Source organism: Plecotus auritus, assembly GCF_963455305.1.
Source record: "Plecotus auritus genome assembly, chromosome: X".
NCBI lineage: Eukaryota > Metazoa > Chordata > Mammalia > Chiroptera > Vespertilionidae > Plecotus > Plecotus auritus.
Window position 1 is genome coordinate 13,735,873 of NC_137784.1, and position 19,923 is coordinate 13,755,795.

The 19,923-nt window shown below is 32.1% G+C and overlaps 1 protein-coding gene across 8 annotated transcripts in view; it reads left to right on the forward strand.

Moving 5' to 3' along the window:
- The window catches only part of CNKSR2 (connector enhancer of kinase suppressor of Ras 2), a 271,774-nt gene that overhangs the window by 117,876 nt on the left and 133,975 nt on the right, over window positions 1-19,923 (forward strand). For 4 of the 8 annotated variants that reach the window (XM_080653010.1, XM_080653014.1, XM_080653011.1 and 1 more), the window contains exons 8-9: window positions 3,268-3,336; window positions 19,561-19,707. In XM_080653010.1, the coding sequence (XP_080509136.1) occupies window positions 3,268-3,336; window positions 19,561-19,707 (216 nt within the window). The remainder of the gene's footprint in view (window positions 1-3,267; window positions 3,337-19,560; window positions 19,708-19,923) is intronic. The other 4 variants (XM_080653013.1, XM_080653012.1, XM_080653016.1 and 1 more) reach the window with 1 other exon arrangement.

The following is a 19,923-nucleotide window of genomic DNA, read 5'->3' on the forward strand; positions in this document are numbered from 1 at the left end:
CAAGTTATTGTGACATCCAAAAGAATCCACTTTCATCTGTCAAATAGTTTATTTATATTAAGAAACTTAGCTCACATAAGAAAGAAACATCAGATAAGTCATGCTTTCTGAATACTTGGTGTATATTTCACCTTAATTTAGTGGATGGAGCATGGTATAGCTCAATGGTTTTCACAGTGAGGACCTTCCTGGATAAGCAGTATCAGCCTCCCTTGGGAACGTGTTAGAAATGCAAATTCTCAGACCCAGCCAGTAAGAACTACTGCTGGCAGTGGGTCAGAGTGAGTCCCTGGTGCTAGGTCCTACAAGCAGTTCTGTAGCTTAATGTCAGTGTAATTTTTGGCAGATCACTTACCCTCTCATTAAATTGTTTTCCTAATCTATAAGTTGGAAATAATATCGTATGTACCACATACCTCACTAAGTTGTTGTGAAAATCAAATAAGCTAATAAACGTGAAAGGCTATGCTATAAGAGCTACAGAAGTGTGAAGTCATCATGTTGGGCATTAACACAATCAGTATAATAGACTTGAATTGCATAATAAATCATTATTCCTGCATTGGGTTGTCCCAGATTTCCATCCTACTCTTTTAAGGAGGTGCAAAGCTTTGAATTTTTTTCCTTTTAGAAATTCTGACAAATTGCATGCTTATGCTTATATTCCTTCAAAGAAGACCACGGTGGATTAGTTAATCTCAAGTTTTATTGATCTCAACATTTTACTAGCATTTTCTTTTTAAAAATCAACATGGTCACCTAATTCTCCTATTACTTTATTTACTGACCCCCCTTGTCATCTCCCCCGCGTCTCTTGGTTTCTGTGAATGATGAAATACATAATAATAAGTTAGAGTTAGACTGCTGTGCTGACTTCACTTCTGGTATTAAATGAGAGGTAAATGGGATCAAGGATATCATTTAAATGCATGTTGTGAACTATTTAAATTTTTTAATGCAGTGAGATACAGTAAACTAATGCTTTTCATTGATTGATCATTCTCATATACTTGTGTATTCATTTTTTCGTTTTAACAAACCTTTGTTATGTTTCAAGCATGGGCCTAGGTATTGAAAGAGTTTAAAAATTAAACTAGCTTTGCCCTTAAGGAGTGCAAGTAGGGGGTTATCTATGAACAGGCTGTAAAATTTGCATAGATGGACAAAGGAAAGAATAGTAAATACTGCCAAGTGAAATCAGAGAACGAATCACAGAAATTAAGATTTTGAACTCTATCTTGAAGAATTGGTAGGAACATCATCCCTATATAGTCTGTTGTCTAAAAAATAAAAGTTGAGTACTATGCATTGATCATATTAATTAGAAATATTTGATAAGTGGACAAGTTATCAAAGAAAGATTGATTCTGTGAGTAGTTCAGATATGAACCAAATATTAATAGTCCGTCACTTAATTCTTCTTTTTTCTTTAAAATTTTTTACTGTTTTTGGTATCCTCAGTCATTTATCATTAGGCGTCATTTATCATTAGATGCTCACTAAAGTGACTAAGTTATTTTGCTTGCTGTGCCCTAGTTTCTTATTTTCTCATATAGAAAATGAGAGATCTAAACAAAATGATCTTTAGGATCCCTTTTAAAACTGGAAGTCTATAATTTATAGGACTTAGTCCCTTTTTTACTTATCTGTGCAAAAAGTCATTTCCATTTCCTTGAATTTTATATATAAACTATCATTTTCTTTTATATCATGATTAGAGCCATTAGCTTGATATTTTTCTTTAATACTGTCCTTTAAAAAGATCAGTTGTTAGCCAGATAGCACAAGGAGTGACTCTATAGTTACAGCTCTACTACAGTAATGATTTACAAACTTTTCAGAATTGTTACATGCTATTTGTCTCAATTGGTAATATACCCACCTCCTAAAGATACTGTAAAATAAATACAGTATTTTTCTTATTACACCATTCTTATGGTTGGGTAACATAGTATACTTGTGTTATTACTTTGTTCAAACTAGAATTTTCTATGATCTCACCTTGTCTTGAATTCTAGCCTAGGGCAAATAATTGTTTTGTGAATTTTGAAATTTGTTGAACTAAGGTTAATATTGTTTTGACTTCTTTGTTTTTTAAATAATTGGAAATGAATTTTTAAAAAGGAACTAGAAATCATTTTAAAGTAAATCTAAGGTCTCAAAGGTAGCATTTTACTTTGCAATTCTATCATATCATTCTTCATTAGCTTTCAATAGATTCTAATGAATAAATACTACACTGTTTATACTAGTAATTGTATTTGATAAATTAATGCATACATAAAAATGTACAAATATATTTTTCATTAAAATACTTTTTCTGTATATTCAAAAGTTCATACATATTGCAATATGTATAATCAATAATTAGTAGTCACTTAGAGAAAAATAAAGAATAGTATTTTAAATTCACTATCCATACCTATATTACTAGTATAAAATTTCTATCTTAAAACTCATTTTAGTTTTCTAAAGATTTCATAAACTTGTCAATATTAGTTTACCCAAGTTGTTTTTTGCTTTTCTGTTTGCTTTTGTTTATAATCTCTTAGAATTTTTAACAAGTGATGAAATTGTTACCTCTTGTGGAAATGTAGGCATTTTAGTTTGTTTAGTGTGGTTTTGTTTGCCAATGTATTACACTGTATGAAAAATATGAAATGGAATGTTCTTATAATTAGACATTTAGATAGAGAATGTTATATAATGTAACTGAACTAATGGCTATTCATCTATTAACTTGCTTTTCTAAGTTATTCGGAATTGATAGTATTGATGATGAAATAAATTAATAATCTAATCATCAGTTGGCAGGGCTTTGATGCTGATCATAGCATGTACTTGAAAATGTTTATTTGCTAAAGTTAATGTGAATTATTTGTATTAAATAGAAAGGATCGCATTTTAAAACATGTTTTTATTGTATTTTTGAACCAGTTGCCAGTAGAGCCTAGTAGCATTTGTCTGTATAAAGTTTGTACTGGCTGCTACCAGTTGTTATTTTCCCTTAATGCTCTCAGAAACATATTGGTCTTTTATAACATAAATATCTATATATTTGTTTGCATTTCTACTTCCTACCATTAGTTATACATAGAATGCAAATAGTATATTAAATATTAGTAACCTTTTGTTAGCTTAGTTCCTTGAAGATTATAACTGAGTTATTGATCTAATTTAAAGAGATGAACTTATTGTACTGTTTCAGAGAGAGGAGATGACTGATAAAATTTATGTTCTTTTTCATTTCTTTTATGTTAAATTTAGTCACCTGCAGATCGGTGCAAAAAAATCCATGCTGGCGATGAAGTGATTCAAGTTAATCATCAGACTGTGGTATGTATAATTACTTTATGAGTCAGTGGGAGGAACTAATATAAAGTTTTGTTAAAGCTTTAAAAGAATATCAATGAAATGCCTGTTATGTATAAAATAATTCAATAACCTTTTTAAAACATAACTGAATAACTATTCCTCTTAATTATTTGATGAAATGTTAAGGCACAGTTTTAAAAGAACATGAGGAATGTGGGTGGTGGCTGATGTTAGATATACATTGCTATATGGACAGCTAGAGTATAACATATATACCCCAGGGACTGGGGTAATAATTTTGGAATAGAAATTAAAGTCACAATGCATACAAATTCATCCTTTTCTTAATACAATTTTTAAGTCTTATTTTACAAAGTATTTAATGACCTAGTTGATATGTTTTATAATAGCATGCCTTCCTTCATCTACTTTAGCATTGATTTGTTCATTAAATTGCCTGGTATATTGATTTATTTTAAATGTCAATTTTTAAAAAATATTTAAACATTAATAGCTGAAATAGCTCTTCATTTCCCAAAGGAGAACTGCAGTGTTAGTTTTATTTTTAAAGAAATATGTTTTTATTGATTTTAACCAGAGGAAGAGAGAGGGATAGAGAGAAACATTGGTGAGAGAGAAACATCATCTATCAGCTGCCTCTGCACGCCTCCTACTGTGGATCAAGCCTGCAACCCCGGGCATATGCCCTAACCAAACCAGTGAGCTCTTGGTTCAACCAATGAACCACACGGGCTAGGCTACAATGTTAGTTTTAAAACTATTGCAATTAATTAAATAAGTTCATAAAATTTTCTTGCTTTATGAACCTCACAGATGCTTTTCTAGGCTAAGAATGACAGTGGCATTCTGTGCCTATGGTAGATTTTCAAGGGCTATTGTTTTTAATCTCAATTTAGAAAATGAACATTATATGATTTTTATTTTAGACTATTTTGTGTCTAGGTTGGTTCACTTTGTTCTCCTATCTCTGCCAAAATGAAATGATCTGTCTAAAAATGTAGATAAAATAATCTGATTATTAATATAATAATCATTTGAGAAAAATTGTTTTATTCCGGTAAATATTCTTATAGGTCACTAACTCTTCAGAGTGAGTAATAATTTCCTGTTGTACATTTAACTAAATTTGCTTTTGCATGTTCTAGTCATAGGAGAAATTTTAAAAAGAAAGGCTATTTTGGGGAGATTAGAAGACTTGTGTGAAAAATCTGATCTTTCTCAGTGATTCTGATCTTAAGGCAGAAGTCATTTTAATTCTGGCTTTGAATAAATTGAAAAGTTTGTGATTTTTTGGAGAGACTCCTAAAAACTGATAATTAAAGTTATGATGTTTATTTAATGAGTTCATTATTTAAGTGAACAGAAGTTAATGAAAGTTTAAAAATTAAACACGTGGGTGTGAGATTAATAGGAAACAATGCAGAATGTTGGTAATTTAAAAAGGCTTTTTACACTATGACAATTTTTATGATGAGAAAATTCTCATTACTAGAAACTATACAAAGTGGTTGTCCTAACTAAAGTTACCTGTCCCCTCGCATGAGGATTTGGGTAGTGGGATAAAGCAGCTGCTTTATTAGACAGGCAGCTTCTCCTTCTAGATTCATGTTGCCTCTCTTTCTCCAAATTGACCTTAACAAACATGACATCCATTGGATAGTTGGACCAATTTCCAATTAGCCAGTTCTAAGAGGGTAGAAATTATTCGCTAATGAAAAATAAATTGTTTAAAGAGTACTCTTTGTGGAGCAAAGATTCTGATATTTATCAAATGAATATGAAAGTTTTTAAGAGCACAAGTAAACTAATAAAATCTATATGGATTGGTGATATTTAAATACTGTGAGAACATATAAATGTATCTTTGCATCACAGGAATATTCTAAAATATTGAAAACTGCACAGAATAAGGGTTGGAGGAACTTGCTTCCAGTTTTCACTCTGAAATTGACTTACGGTTTTAGGAATCATTTCCCTTTTCAGAACAATAATAATCATAGCCAAAACTTGCTGAGTTCTTGTAGTGTGCCAAGCATAATATTAAGTATTTTACTTATTTTATCATTTATTCTTTACAGAGATCCTACAAAGAAGGTGTATGTGAAAATTGAAACTCAGAATGATTATCTAACTTACCCACAACTAAAAACTCTATAAATCTAAGGCCCATGCTCTTACTTTAGTTTTATTATACTCCCTCCCCAAGCTCAAATTATAAAATTATCAAACAAAAGGGAAAGAATTCTAACCATCATCTAAGTAAATCTCAGGATTCAGTGAGAGATTAAGTGGGACCAAGGATAAGAGAAGAGGAAAGTAAGGGAAAATTTACATAACTGGGGTAGAATCAGCTGAACTGAAATTAGAAATGGTGTTGAAATGTAAGTTTCTCACTTCTTTCCTGCAGATAGATATGTAAAACATCACACCAGGCACACATTAGTGGCTTAATAAAAATTAACTTTTGTCCCCCCTCTCCTCCTTTCACCTGCTACAACAGTTGGGTCAGTTGGAGTCCAGTTTCTTGGCAGACTGCTACTAGAACCTACTAATTGATTTTGGATAACAATGAAGACATTCTCTGACAAGAAAATCTGTTAATCCCACTAATCTAGTCTTCCTTAATAATGTGATCAATTACCAGATCTTTGTGTTCAAATGAGAGGCATATTTGTGCAATAATGGTACATTTCATAAAATACAGCCTGCTCTGCCCTCTTTTTCTTCCTGTAGCCTGCATTGTGGTCTATATAGTGCTTTTAATTTTTTACTAGACAATATTCAGAGGTGGTGAAATGGGAATTTTCTGGGTTTTCTTACTATGAAAAATTTGGTAGGTAGACAAATTAGTTGAAAAAAGTATAAATTATTTGTAGCCTGCAGTTACCCCTTCTATCCCTACCAGGGACATTAGAGGTTGGTTATGATATAATAATTACATTAAAGTGTTGCTTAATACATTTGAAATATATATTTAATATTTTAATCCGGTAACTAATTGGCCAAAATAGTGAGATATTGTTAATATTATTCTTTAACCATTTCGACTCAATAATGAAAAGAATAATGTTCAGTCTTATATTTTAAATGTTATTAGCTCAGTTAGTAGTTAGTATTTGCCTGTAATTCCAAAATTTCCTACTATAGTTAGTAATGTACAATATAAACTCTGATAACTATTCTTACTTTAAAATATATAGAAAAGCAATTTGAATTTTTTTCCCTAAGAGTCTGAGAAAGTTGAATGAATCACAGATGAATTCAAATACTATTTTTTTAAATTGCTAGTATGGTATATCTTCAAGATGTCTAATTAGATGTGTGTTTCGAGTTTGTTCTTTTTTTAAAAAAAAAAAGTATATTTTCTTATTTGAAATGAAACTGGAAGTTTTATGTTCTTTTTCATGTTGCTATATTTTTTATTGTAAGTGGCTTTTAAGCTTTTCAAATGAACATACTTCTGTGGCTGAGAAACTGGCTTCCAGGTAGGAAGAAGAAAAAATCATGAACATCCAAGCAAAGCAGACTGAGTCCTATTGCATGTCTTCCCCGCCAGTGAAGATCCAACTCCTCAAAGGCTGCTGGATTTTTTCCACTTCATCTGCCACTACATCCCTCTTTCTGGGAGATACCTCGGCATAGCTTGAATCGGCAACTCTGCCCTCATGATGCACTTTTAACACGTTTTTTAGCTGATGAGACTATTTAATACTTAACAGTTATCTATTTGGGCATATTCCTTAATGAATTTGTTAAATTTCTTGTTAATCCTCCTTTTGGTGTGTAAGTGTTCTACAGCTTCTATCCATCCTAAAAACAGATATTTTCTCCTTAGAAATATAAGTTGAAAAGAGTGAGATGTGTGTTGGTTGAATCCAACATTTGGAAAAAATTCCTTTTATTTTGTGTAAATATTAAAAAATATTCCTATTTTGAAAGGTCTTCTGGAACCTGGTGACCACATTCCATCAAGAAATGGTTTAATAGATGTGGCTATAAAGGCTACTGGAATGGAAAATAACCAGTTTGGAATAGTTAAGAAGAAGATAGACTGCAGCAAATAGTCAGGATGTTGGGTATTGACTAGGGAGAGATGGAAGATGAGTACTATAAGCTAGTGGTTCTCACGAGCCCCAAATGGTGAACATTGTTGAGCGAGATTTAAACTGGTGATGGCAGAGTGTGGAGGGGATGGGAAGGAACAAATTAAAGGACTATTGTGTCATCTGTAAAGTTCATTCTGACTTCATTTTTATAATTTCAAACGTGTCTCCATTACTCTCTTATTCTCATTCTAGTCTTCCATTTTTCTCTCTATTCTCTTCCTTGAACCCAGAACAACAGTATTGATTAAATGGATAGCCAACGTAGTCAAAATGGATGGAGAGTGTGCTGACCCATTAAAGCCAAGCTCTCCCTAACCTTCCCTCTCACCCTGCCACCCTGCTCCTGGACTTCAGCAATCAATACCACGATATTGGCTAACCCCAGATGTGCTTTCTCTCTATATATATATTTTTTTAATTTACTAAGCTCTTGTCTTCATTTTTTATACTTTTCTTCTAATTTCATTTTCTTTTTCCTTTACCATCTTCATCTCTTCTCACCTATTTCTCTTAAATGTTTTTATTCTTGCCTATTTTCTTCTGTTCTCCTTTGTCAAAGGAGAAAGTATTTATCTTATAATTCTTTATACCGAAAATATTGAAAACTGAGACCTCAAACAGCAGTATTTCTGATGCACCTCATATCTTATTCTGGTAAACACAAGATGTTGCTGGAGTACAGAGATTAACTATATTAACATGGTGTTTAACATATTGCTTAATAAGTAGTTATGATAATATACTAAAATACTGTGTTAGGATTCTAAGAAATTGGTATTCTAAAACAGCAGGTGAATTGTCCTCTTTAAGAAGAGAAAATCATGAAGAGACATTTACTAAATATTAAAGGAAACAATGCATCATAGATTTCAGTTACTCATAGTAATATTTTATTTCAGATTATACCTTTTATAGTGTGTCATTTATGATATGATCATACTTATTGTTTTATTTTACTTGAACATTGTGGATTTGATGAGAATGTGTGGAAATTGGCTTCGAAGTGCCACATACTGATATAACTATAGATTTATTTTGCCTAGAGAAATCAATTAATTATCCAATATAATATTCTATGACTTTTCTGTTATCAAAGTAAAATTTATTATCTTAAGTTTTCATATAAAGGAGACTAAGTTGTATGATGACTTAATAATAGTAACTTGCTATTAACTGATTTATTTTCTCTGCAGATCTCTGCATCCTGATTTGCTTCTTTCTTATTTATTGAATTCTTACTAGCTTCTCCAGGAAAAGAGTAATTGCTTTTAAAAATGGTTACTCCAATTTATTTTTATTATTAGACTACATCTTTCAGTGTAGAATATATTTAATATGATCTAGTTATTTTACATGGAATTTTTAAAAAGATTTCCTTATAAATGATTATTGTGTATGTTTAAAATGGATCTATTGGCTGGTGTTCTTACCTACTTTTTAAGTGTGCAACTCACTTGCAAATCAGTATTAGTACTGCAGTCCTTTTCCTACCCCTACCAAAAAGGCAAATATTGACCAGTCATAATTGCCTAATCCAATTCCAGTCTGGGGGAAGGGTGTTAATTAATAGATAACATTTAACTGCCTGATGAAAATAAATCATTACATGATAGGTAAATACCTTAGAACACCATAATATAGGAAATTCAAGCAAAATCTTAAATTCTTCATCTAAAATTCATTTTATTTTATTTAGTCATCAGATTAAAATATAGGCCTCATCCACTAAATTAACATTCTGATCAGCATGATGGAAGTTCATAAAATAAATTTTTTAGTTTTAGAAGATTTAGAATGTTGTTTATTTAGCTATATATATGCATATATACACATGCTTTGGTTTGGTTTTGATAAATATAGACTTCTATTGCAATATTTATGAGTATTTTCAAATAAACATATCTTTGTTAAATGTCTACCAGTAAGTGACATTATAAAGATTATTCATAGCAAAGTGATAAATTTTTAAGCATATTCCTTTATGAATACTAGGGTTTTGGTTAATTTTTAATTCCATTTTCATTTGGATTTCTAAATTCAATTTAAGCATGATTTTTTAGAAATATAAATATTTTCTTTATTTTTTCTCAGAATTCTTATTAATAGGAACTGTAGATTTTTATATAACAATGCTTTCTTTTATCTCTTAGTTTGGTGACTAGGACTCTACTTTTATTTTAAAATACACATATTTCTAATATCTTTGCAAGAAGAACAGAAATGAAATATAGGAAGGAATGGCTGAAATGTAATGATTTCCAAATATATGCAAACCCAAAATTGTTTTAAGATTTAACCCATGTAAATATCTTCACAAAATTTTTAGTTAAAAAAAACTATATTCTTATGGTTCTTTCAAAATATATCATTGGTTTTCTTTTGGTGGGGGAATGAGGTTCTGTGGTATGATCAAAGATTTGCTCCCCCAGCCTTTTACTCTGATATGATTATCTTCCTACTAGCAGAGGCTGTCAGACTCACTCAGTTTTATGTTTTGGAAAAGTTAAAGGACACATGAATGATGAAAGAAAAATAAAATTGGCTTCTATTTAGTTTTCTATAGCATATACGAATGTGAACCATGAAGCCCTCAAACAAACCTTTGGTCTTCAGAGATTGCAACATTACCAATGTCCTAATGAAATGGAAGGAGGGAAAGAAAGTTTGGGTTGGAGATGCTAAACTATACCCACAGATTTTTTTATCAGTTTGAAACAGATGCATAAAGATCAGTGATACAAAGGCTGAAATTACTATAAGTGATAGGTAAGAGGAGATAATGAGAGTAAAAGGATATGGAAATGTTTCACCTTTGGCAACAAGGATGTGGGTGATTCATAAAACGTAAAGGAAAAAAATATGATTACTATTCTTTCCTTCCTTGAGCTTTCTCATGAGTCCATAAAAAAATTCTGATTTAACCTTCATAACTTCTTGGTTATGCAGAAAAAGACTCCAAGAAGATGGTATGCAATAGGTGAAAAAAATAAAATTACTGGCTTCTTGTAGTGCTCAACTTTCCTTTCTCTCTTGAGCTCTCTATCCATTTTTACCAGTGAGAAATTATTTTCTCTGTGCTTTCTCTTTAAATATAATACACACATGTATATTATATACATGACTATATGAAATTCACATAGAAGTATTAATTATTAAAACATGTAAATTAAAATTGTGAGTAGCTCACCCTGGTCCAGGTTAAACTGTAAAATTAAACCACATTAAAAATGCCTTAAAAATGCCTTGATGTAGTCTTATTTCACTGGGTAAGTGACTTTTAAAGTTAAGTAGGAGGATATGAGATGAACTACTAATAATAGTGCCTCGATGAATAAAGATGTAAAATTATGGAATTTTTTCTTGATGAAAAGAAAACTTAATTTCCATATTTCTTCTTGTCAAATGCATATTGCTTTTATCATTTCCCAAAGTAATCTCTTCTAGTCATATTTGTAAAAATATCAATACCAAGGTTTTATTTAAAATAGAGACACCTTGGCATATCTCTGAATACTCTGAATTACCTATTTAAATTATTTTGCTGAAATTTAAATCACTTTTTGCATATATTTACTTAGACAAATACATACTTTTCAACTTATTTTCCTTTATATTTGAACCATGAGTAATTCTCTATTTCTATTCAGTAAATGAAAGATTGTGGAATAGTAAAATTAAGAAATCTCAAAATAAACTATAGGGTAATATAAGACTTTCTCATTTGCATTTTGTGGGAGGGAAATAATTTAGGTGAAGGTGAAGTCTGAAGATTGGTACTCAAGATTTAGTGGTTCTAACGCATCTTTGAAAGTTATTGTGTATCAAGATTCATTACTTCTGAAATATTTATAACTATATGACATTTCTTCCATGTAGCTTGTTATGCTAAAGAAAGGCAGTCATCAGCATAAAATGTTGAATTCATTAGATACTTCAATAACTTTTTAGTAATTCAAAGGAACAGAACACTAATAAATACCTCAGCACCAAAAAATGTGGCAAACATAGTGTCATTAGTCATGGTGTGATGGGTTGTATATTGAATTAAGTCTCCTCAGTGATTTTAAAAAGAGCAGAAGGACGTTTGTGTATAGCGTGACTCATCATCAGACATTCATACAGGCACACCTCATGCATCTGAAATTTCCTTTGTGGAGAGGTATCATTTATAAATTACAGCCTATGAGTAAGAGCATGTGAATACATAAAAGCATGTGTAAATGTTAATGAATCTGGTACTTTGTCTTGTGAAGGATAATACCTCTGAAAATATTTTAAGAAATGTCCTATCTTCTTGTGTTTAGGTATATAGGTGCTTTCTTGTATCTCCAAATGCAACTGTGACAGGAAGGTTGATAGGCTTAAATTCCTACCTTTATGCCTATTTATAACTTTGACTACTGGGGACCATAGAGTAGAGATTATTTTTATATATTGGTCAGGTAATTCACCAGCTGTTGTTTGGAAATCTGATAGGCTAGGGCAAGTCCTAAAGGAGTCAGAGAAAACTTCTTCCCTCTATGTCGTACCAAGAGAAAAGGAAGTCTCTCATCTCTTCAGCATCAACCCCAAAGCCTCTTCTGCTCCTAATCCAGGCAACCCATTGTCCAAGGACCTGCCCACTTATGTTACCCTTCACCTGGGAACCTCTGGTGTTTGCTTCAGCCTGATCAAAACAATTACAAGCCCCATCCACAAGAAAGCAGAACCCCTCTGGCTTTTAACACTTGGGATTGCCTTAAAGATTTCCTTAAGAAATTTTAATCCTGTTATGTTGTATGTAAAATACATTTCAATGTACAAGTTGGGGATAACATGTAAACTAGTAAATGATAAACTAGTAACTGCTTAGAAACACTGGCATTTGCTACCTCAGACAATAAGGAAGATATTATTAGTAGTTCAGCATATGTAAAAAACATTATCTGTAGCTGATAATAAGATATATTTTGGGTAAGATGCATATGGTGGTTTTTAAAAGGTTCATCTAGCCCATTAATGTAATGTGAGTGAAATATTCTATTAACATATTGAAGAAGAGAAACTGGACTGTTTACAACCACTACAAAATATTTTTTCTGGGGAAAAACTTGAACAGTGTTTACATAATGTGTATGATTAAGCAGAATCTTTCATTGACAAATAGAAACTAGATCCATTTTTATATACTTTGTCATAATCACATCACTGTGAGAGTGCTTAATATATAAATACTATTTTTAAAAATATTCATGTATAAGAAAGTTTATTTGATAATTTGGAATAAAGAATGACTTATAGTTTTAGTATCAATTATATCACTTTTAGAGAAAAATTTAATACTACATCTTCGTTTTATACACAAAACTAAACTCCCTTTCCATTTCAAGGCATTTTATTGCCTCTGAAACGTGTTCTCATGCCTCCATATCATCTCAGTAGTCAAGTTATTAACTAATAATGTGTCTATAACTTTAAGACACATTAGTGATTTCAGGTTTATCCAGATAAATAAGAGTCAGTTTTTCTCAAAAAAATAAAAGGGACCCTCAAAATCCAGTTTGTGAGGATGGGTAGAGAGGACTGGGTTGTGAGGAAACATATAGCTTTAATAAGAGGTAGTGTGTGAAAATATGTCACTAGAAATATACAGTGTGCTGTGAGATTCACATGAGAAAAATATGGTTTTAGCTCTATTCACATGAGAAAAAATATGGTTTTAGCTGTAAGAGGCTTTATGATGAATATTGCATTTACTATGAGCCATTATGGATAAGTCAGATTTTATAGGTGGGAGAAAAAATTCTAGAAAAAGGAAGGGTGATTCTGCAAAGACATGGCCATGAATAAATGCACAGTGTTTGAGGAGAACATGTACTTGCTCCACCAATTTTTATGCCCATATGGGACTAGTGAAATTTCTCAAACTAGTGATACTTTGTCTCATGGCATTCTTTTCTCCTTCATCCTCCACATCCCCTTTACCTGTCCAGCTCCTAAGAAATTCACCTTACACTATTATGAAACTTTCTCTGAACCCTCAAGGACTGATTAGATGCCCTTGCTGGGGGATGCAATTGTACCCTGTATTCACCCTATTAAGGTACTTCTCTTACTTGATTTTAAAGGTTTATTTACCTGCTCATCTCTCCCCACTGCTCAATAGGCACAGACTGTGCTGCATGCACCATATTATCCATAATGCATGGAAGGCACACAAGATTTACTGATTTTATAAATTATAATACCTAATCTTAGCATATTAAACACCTAAAATATTGTAGACATGAATGAGTCAGTGCCTTCAAGAAGCTCTTCGTATAGTACAGTGGTTCTCAAAGTGTGGTTCCAGACCAGTAGCATCAGCACCACTTACTAACTTGTAAAAAAAACACACATGAAAATTATAGGGCCCCACCTCAGACCTACTAGATCAAAAATTCTGGAAGTTTAAACAGCAATCTGTGTTTTAACAAGCCTTCCAGGTGAATTTAACACATGCTAAAGTTTGAGAACCACATTAAAGAGAAATAATAGGAGATAGCTATGGCCATTTTGACAAAGGAACTATTTGAGTAATTTATGTAATTTATTTTTTTAGCTGGCTTGAAAGGAAGAATACTTACACTGTAGCAGTATTTTGGAGCTACAAAGGAGTAGAAGCAGAGCAACCAGTTAGGACTCTTGTAAGTCTAGCAATTAGGTACCAAAACCAGAACTAAGGCAGTGAGAAGAGGCATTAGTTGCTAGGACACATGTATTTAAAAGGGGAGGCTATGGTAAGTGAGACCATACTCCAAACTTGAAAAAAACAGATCCAGAGACAGAGAAACATTGATCAGACCATCAAACCTCAGAGGAAAGGTGGGGGCAGGGTAAGGGGGAGAGATCAACCAAAGGACTTGTATGCATGCATATAGGCCTAAGCAATGGACACAGACAACAGGGGGGTGAGGGCATAAGTGGGAGGGATGGGGGGATAATAGGGGGAATAAGGACACATATGTAATAACTTAATAAAGAAATTTTAAAAAGGGCAGTGGGGAACTTTTGTTGTTGCTGTTGAATGAGACTAGGGATAATGAATTTGATTTTAAAGTGTTAAATGTTACATTCATTTGAACTACCAATGGGATATATAGGGGAGGATGCTTGCTCTTATAGTGCCTTGTGCTTTAGAATCAAACAGATTTGAATGAGAATTCCGGCTTTACCACTTAACCATATTTTTAATCTTGACCAGAAAACAATTTCTTTTTGCTTCAGTTTCTTCAGTTGAAAATTGGTTTCATAGTTGACGATATATATATATATATATATATATATATATATATATATATATATATATATATATATGGAATGCAATGTAGATGTCAAGAATCTAGCACAGTGAATTATTGGTACTGATTATTCAGTAGCCATTAGTATGGATGAACTGCACTGTTGGAAATATGTCAGTAGAGTTCTGAATAGGAAGCAGGGATGGTTAGAAAGATTTGAGAACCATATGCAGAAAGTTGTTATTAGAAGCTCTGGGAAGAGAAGCACTTATTGTAAGAAGACCACATGAAATATTAGAAAGGGTCTAATACTTAGCCTAGAGGTAATACCTACATTTATTGATTGTGAAGTAGAAGAAAAGATGGAAGACATTAATCAGAGATGTACCAGGACCACATTCCTTTACTTAAGCTAATCTGTTGTCATAGCATCTACTTGCATTTTCCAATCCATTCTGTTTATAAGAGTCAAAATGTGTTGTGACTTTGGAAATCTAATCATTTAGCCTGTGCAAGAATACTGAAACATCCTTTTTGGTGTTGAGTTCACTATTTCACAAATAAGCCAATTCCCTTTTGGATGTCTTTGATTATTAAAATGTTTCTCATATGTATCCATAACCATGGTCTCTTAAGGCTTTTTACATTATTCAATTTCTTCCCATATTAATGGGTTATACTCCTATATTAGTGTCCAATGGTGTCAAAGCTCCCTCTATCTCCTAGGACAGAAAGATTTTCCTTGCAGCCAATGTATGTAAAGAATACTTTTAAATCATTTTTCATATTACTATTATATCTTCACATGGTTTCTAATTAAGGTCTATCATGACTAATATTTATTTTTTAAAAATATATTTTTATTGACTTCAGAAAGGAAGGGATAGAGAGATAGAAGCATCAATGATGAGAGAGAATCATGGATCGGCTGCCTCCTGCACACACCACACTGGGGATCAGGCCTGCAATCTGGATATGTGCCCTGACCAGGAATTGAACCATGACCTGGTTCATAGGTCAACGCTCAAGCACTGAGCCACGATGCCTGGGCCATGCCTAATATTTTAAAACTATAGCCAAAAACTTAAATGAGAACGTGGAAAGCTAATTTTGAAAGATGGTTAACATACATTTATATATTTTACCTATTTTGAAATGTGTATACCATTACATTTAGCTCCTAACATGGGGGCTCCCAAATTTCTTGAAGTTGTAACACATACTTCCCTCACTTTATCATACCATCTATGATATATCATGTCCCCCTATAATCTGTCAACCATAAGCATCTCAATAGCAGTTAAAGAGAAATAAATTAATTTCAAGTATTCACTATACTTCATTATATGGCTAAAGATACCATGTTAGGATATCACAGAACCAGAGCTGGGAATCATTTGTCCTGGAGCTCTAGGACCATGTCCTATTTGCTCTTGAATAGAACATGATACAATCCAATAAATGGGGGCAATTTTAAGAATTTTATGTAGTAGAGAAGGTAGAAAGTAATGAAGAAATTATCCAAATTAGGGAATTTGAGAAAGTACTAAGGAAAGGGGGCTATTCAAATAAGAGGCATGAGGTTTGGTTGCTGTTTATGTGTATACAGATACTGGAATGGGAATGATAGAGCTAAAACCTCCCTATGTTATCGAAAATAATGTTACACAAAGTCTGAATTATTCAACCAGCGTTATTGTCATTCAGTAATTTTTACGTGAGCCTGACCTAACACTTAGGTATCTACTGAAATCATTTATTGAATCAATAATCAAGAGATAATATAGCTCTTGACTTACTGAGCACAACTGAATAATAAACTTTTTTTTCTAATCACTTAGAATTATAATTCATAGAGTAGATATGATTTCCCCTTCACTATCTTTTACTGTTTTAAATAATGTTTCTGGGTCTGACATTTTATGGAAATTGTCCATCCATAACAAACAATCCTAATTAGGTAACTCATAAAATTCATTAGTTTTAATTGGAATATTACTATTCATGGACTATATCCACTTATATTGCTCATTTTGTTGTTTATAAAAATAACTCATGTTTATTGCCAAGAGTTCAGGAATAAAGTTATAAAAAATACATATTGTGTTCTTTACTCTCCTTTAATGTAACCACTGTTGTATATTTTTCTATGATATATATATATATATATATATATATATATATATATATATATATTACAAAAGTAAAATTTAATTTTTTATTTTGGACCTTAATTTTTCACAATTTTTATATACCTTACTAATGGAGATTTACATAATGTATAGTTTTTGATTGGTTTAAACAGTACTGCAACACATATGTTGCACATTTATCTCTACCTTTATCCAATCATTTCATTATGGTGGTAGTGGAAGTAGAATTTGGGAGCCTAAGATATATGCTTCATATGTATCTTGATGTATATCTGTTTACTTTGTTTAAAATGTTGCTAATGTTATCTCAGTGAGAGTTGGAAGGCTGATTAAAAAGTAGTAAATTTATATAATTTTCTGTTTCCATTAAATAATATTCAGCTATAAAATTAAAATTGAACCAAATTATTACTTTCTCATCCAGAAAACAATTCCACTTTCTCATAAAAATACAATTCTATTCTTTGAAATTATGTGTTTAAATAAAGATCATAGAAAAGTATGAAGGAACAGGATAAATCAAATTGCACTGAAAATTAAACAGGAAAATGCTATCTAGCCTTAAAACTTTTTTAACTAGTCACAATGATTATAACAGAATTAATGGAAGAAACTGGTGGATAGAAATCAATGTGCAGTTTGTCAAGAATAGGAATGCTGAAAGAAAAATACGGTCATATTATTGACTGCTTTAATGTAGTTAGCAATTATTTGAATAAATAAATGATAAAAACGTGGTTATCATTAATAAGTTGTTCATAAACTCTTTGTATAAACAGTACGTTTTCTCCCTCCAAATCTAGAACTCAAAATCTGCTTCACATTTTTTGGCAAGCAAAATGAACACTTGGGTTTGAACTCACTTTGCTTTAACTATTGGCTTACAGAAGTGGCTGTAGGGACACTACTTAGCTATCAGAGAAATCAGAATCAATGTATTATACCTTCGGACACATAATAATCCCACTTATATATAATGGGAGACATTTAACCAATTCCAGTACTTTAGTTGATCTGCATTAATGTGACTTTTTTAAAAAAAATTGGCAGCTTCTTGTTCAGATTATGCAAGTATTCTAAATCATCATTTTGATTCATATCTGAGAAACCCTGAGGTTTTAAGCATTATAACATACTGCTTCTTTTTTGTCCTAACTTTTTCTCTTCACCATCATTCAATTCAGCTATAATAGAAGTTATAATTTAAATGAATGCTCATCCATTATATAAACCAAAGTCTCCCATTATTCTGCAGTGGCTGCGGTTCAGAGTATCTTTTCATCATAGTCTCTGGAGATCTGTGCTTCTTTTGGTGGAAGTGCTCATTCTTTCCAGCGTGAACATTGTCTTCCAGGCAAAAACATGAGTAACAGACAAAGGCACACATTCCCTTTCACCTGAGTGCCTAGGAAAGAACTAGATCACTGTTATGACCATTTGCTAAATCCTCCTTGCAAACTAGGATAAATTTTGACCCAGTGTATTTCTATAACACATACTGGAAAAATCTAATACATTAGAATTGTGATAAAAGTTTTTTCTTTATAATGTTAAATGCATTTTTAATCCTTGAAATAATAGACATTTTTAATGTGTTTCTTTAAAGCATAGTTCTGGGATTTCAGTTATCTGATAACTGTGTAACTAGTCCATCTTAAAAGCAAACAAAAATTCTATGTTCAAAATATGAAAAGGATGATGAGTGAAATAATTTAATGGATAACAGCTGAGCCACGTTTTAGGACATTTATCAAGGACTTCAGTTTAATTATTCAATATGTTTTGAGGTGATATTCAAATAGAATGGCTTCATTATTTTTTAATATATTTTTATTGATTTCAGAGTGGAAGAGAGAGGGAGAGAGAGATAGAAACATCAATGATGAGAGAGAATCATTGATTGGCTGCTTCCTGCCTGCCCCTCACTGGGGGTCACGCCTGCAACCCAGGCATGTGCCCTGACCAGTAATCAAACCGTGACCTCCTGGTTCATAAGTTGATGCTCAACCACTGAGCCATGCCAGCCGGGTTAGAATGGCTTCGTTAAATATAGCACATTATATTTTAAATTTATAGAATCATTTGGAACACACTTTCAATAGGTGCTTCATTGGAGTAGTATTACCTTGTGATTTTTTATTCTATCTTATACCATGGTGAAAGGTTTATTCTATTGATGCTGTCTTCTATGCATCAGAATGTTGTCTTGGTGTGTCAGTACCAGCTATTGATAATATAATGTCAGTCTAATTTATAGACAGTTGTACCACATAGCTCTAAAAGATGGTGATGAGAAAGCATGTGTACTTTGTAAACTCAGGACATTGTCAAATCCGTGTTTTCAGGCATGCAGATTTTAAAATTGTACTTTTGAACAGAGCTTGGATCTAGACCTTGCACAGCATTAATGATGATATAATTTCTTTAAATTCTAAATTACTCCATTGGTAGGATACAGTTTTACTCTCTGCTTTGACATGGTAAATGTCCATTAGTTTATCAGAATGATATGGACTCTAATGCAATAACATGGTTAATCAACTCAAAGATAAAATTTCTCTCTTAAGTATATATCTCCGGAAAATTGGTACGATGGTACACCAATTATGTGATTTTCATTTTTAACTAAACTTATTAAAGGGGGAGAACATTAAATCTTTGAATACTGTACCTCAATTTTATTGTAATGATTTTGCTGGTTACCAGGTGGGGTGGCAGTTGAAAAATTTGGTGAATGCACTACGAGAGGACCCGAGTGGTGTTATCTTAACTTTGAAAAAGCGACCTCAGAGCATGCTTACCTCAGCACCAGCTTTACTGAAAAATATGAGATGGAAGCCCCTTGCTCTGCAGGTAATGAAGCTTAATCATAAGTCATACACCATCATTTTAGCCATAGACTATCTCAGTAATGCTTCTTTATTGTGCCTCATCTCAGCAGCATATGGATTAATCTTGTATGCTTTTGAAAATTTGTTTGTGAAACGATCTCTTCACAGCTCATCCTAATAGGCTTAATTGTGATGAAATATTCAAGTTTCTATACCAAAGCCCAAATAATAAAGAACT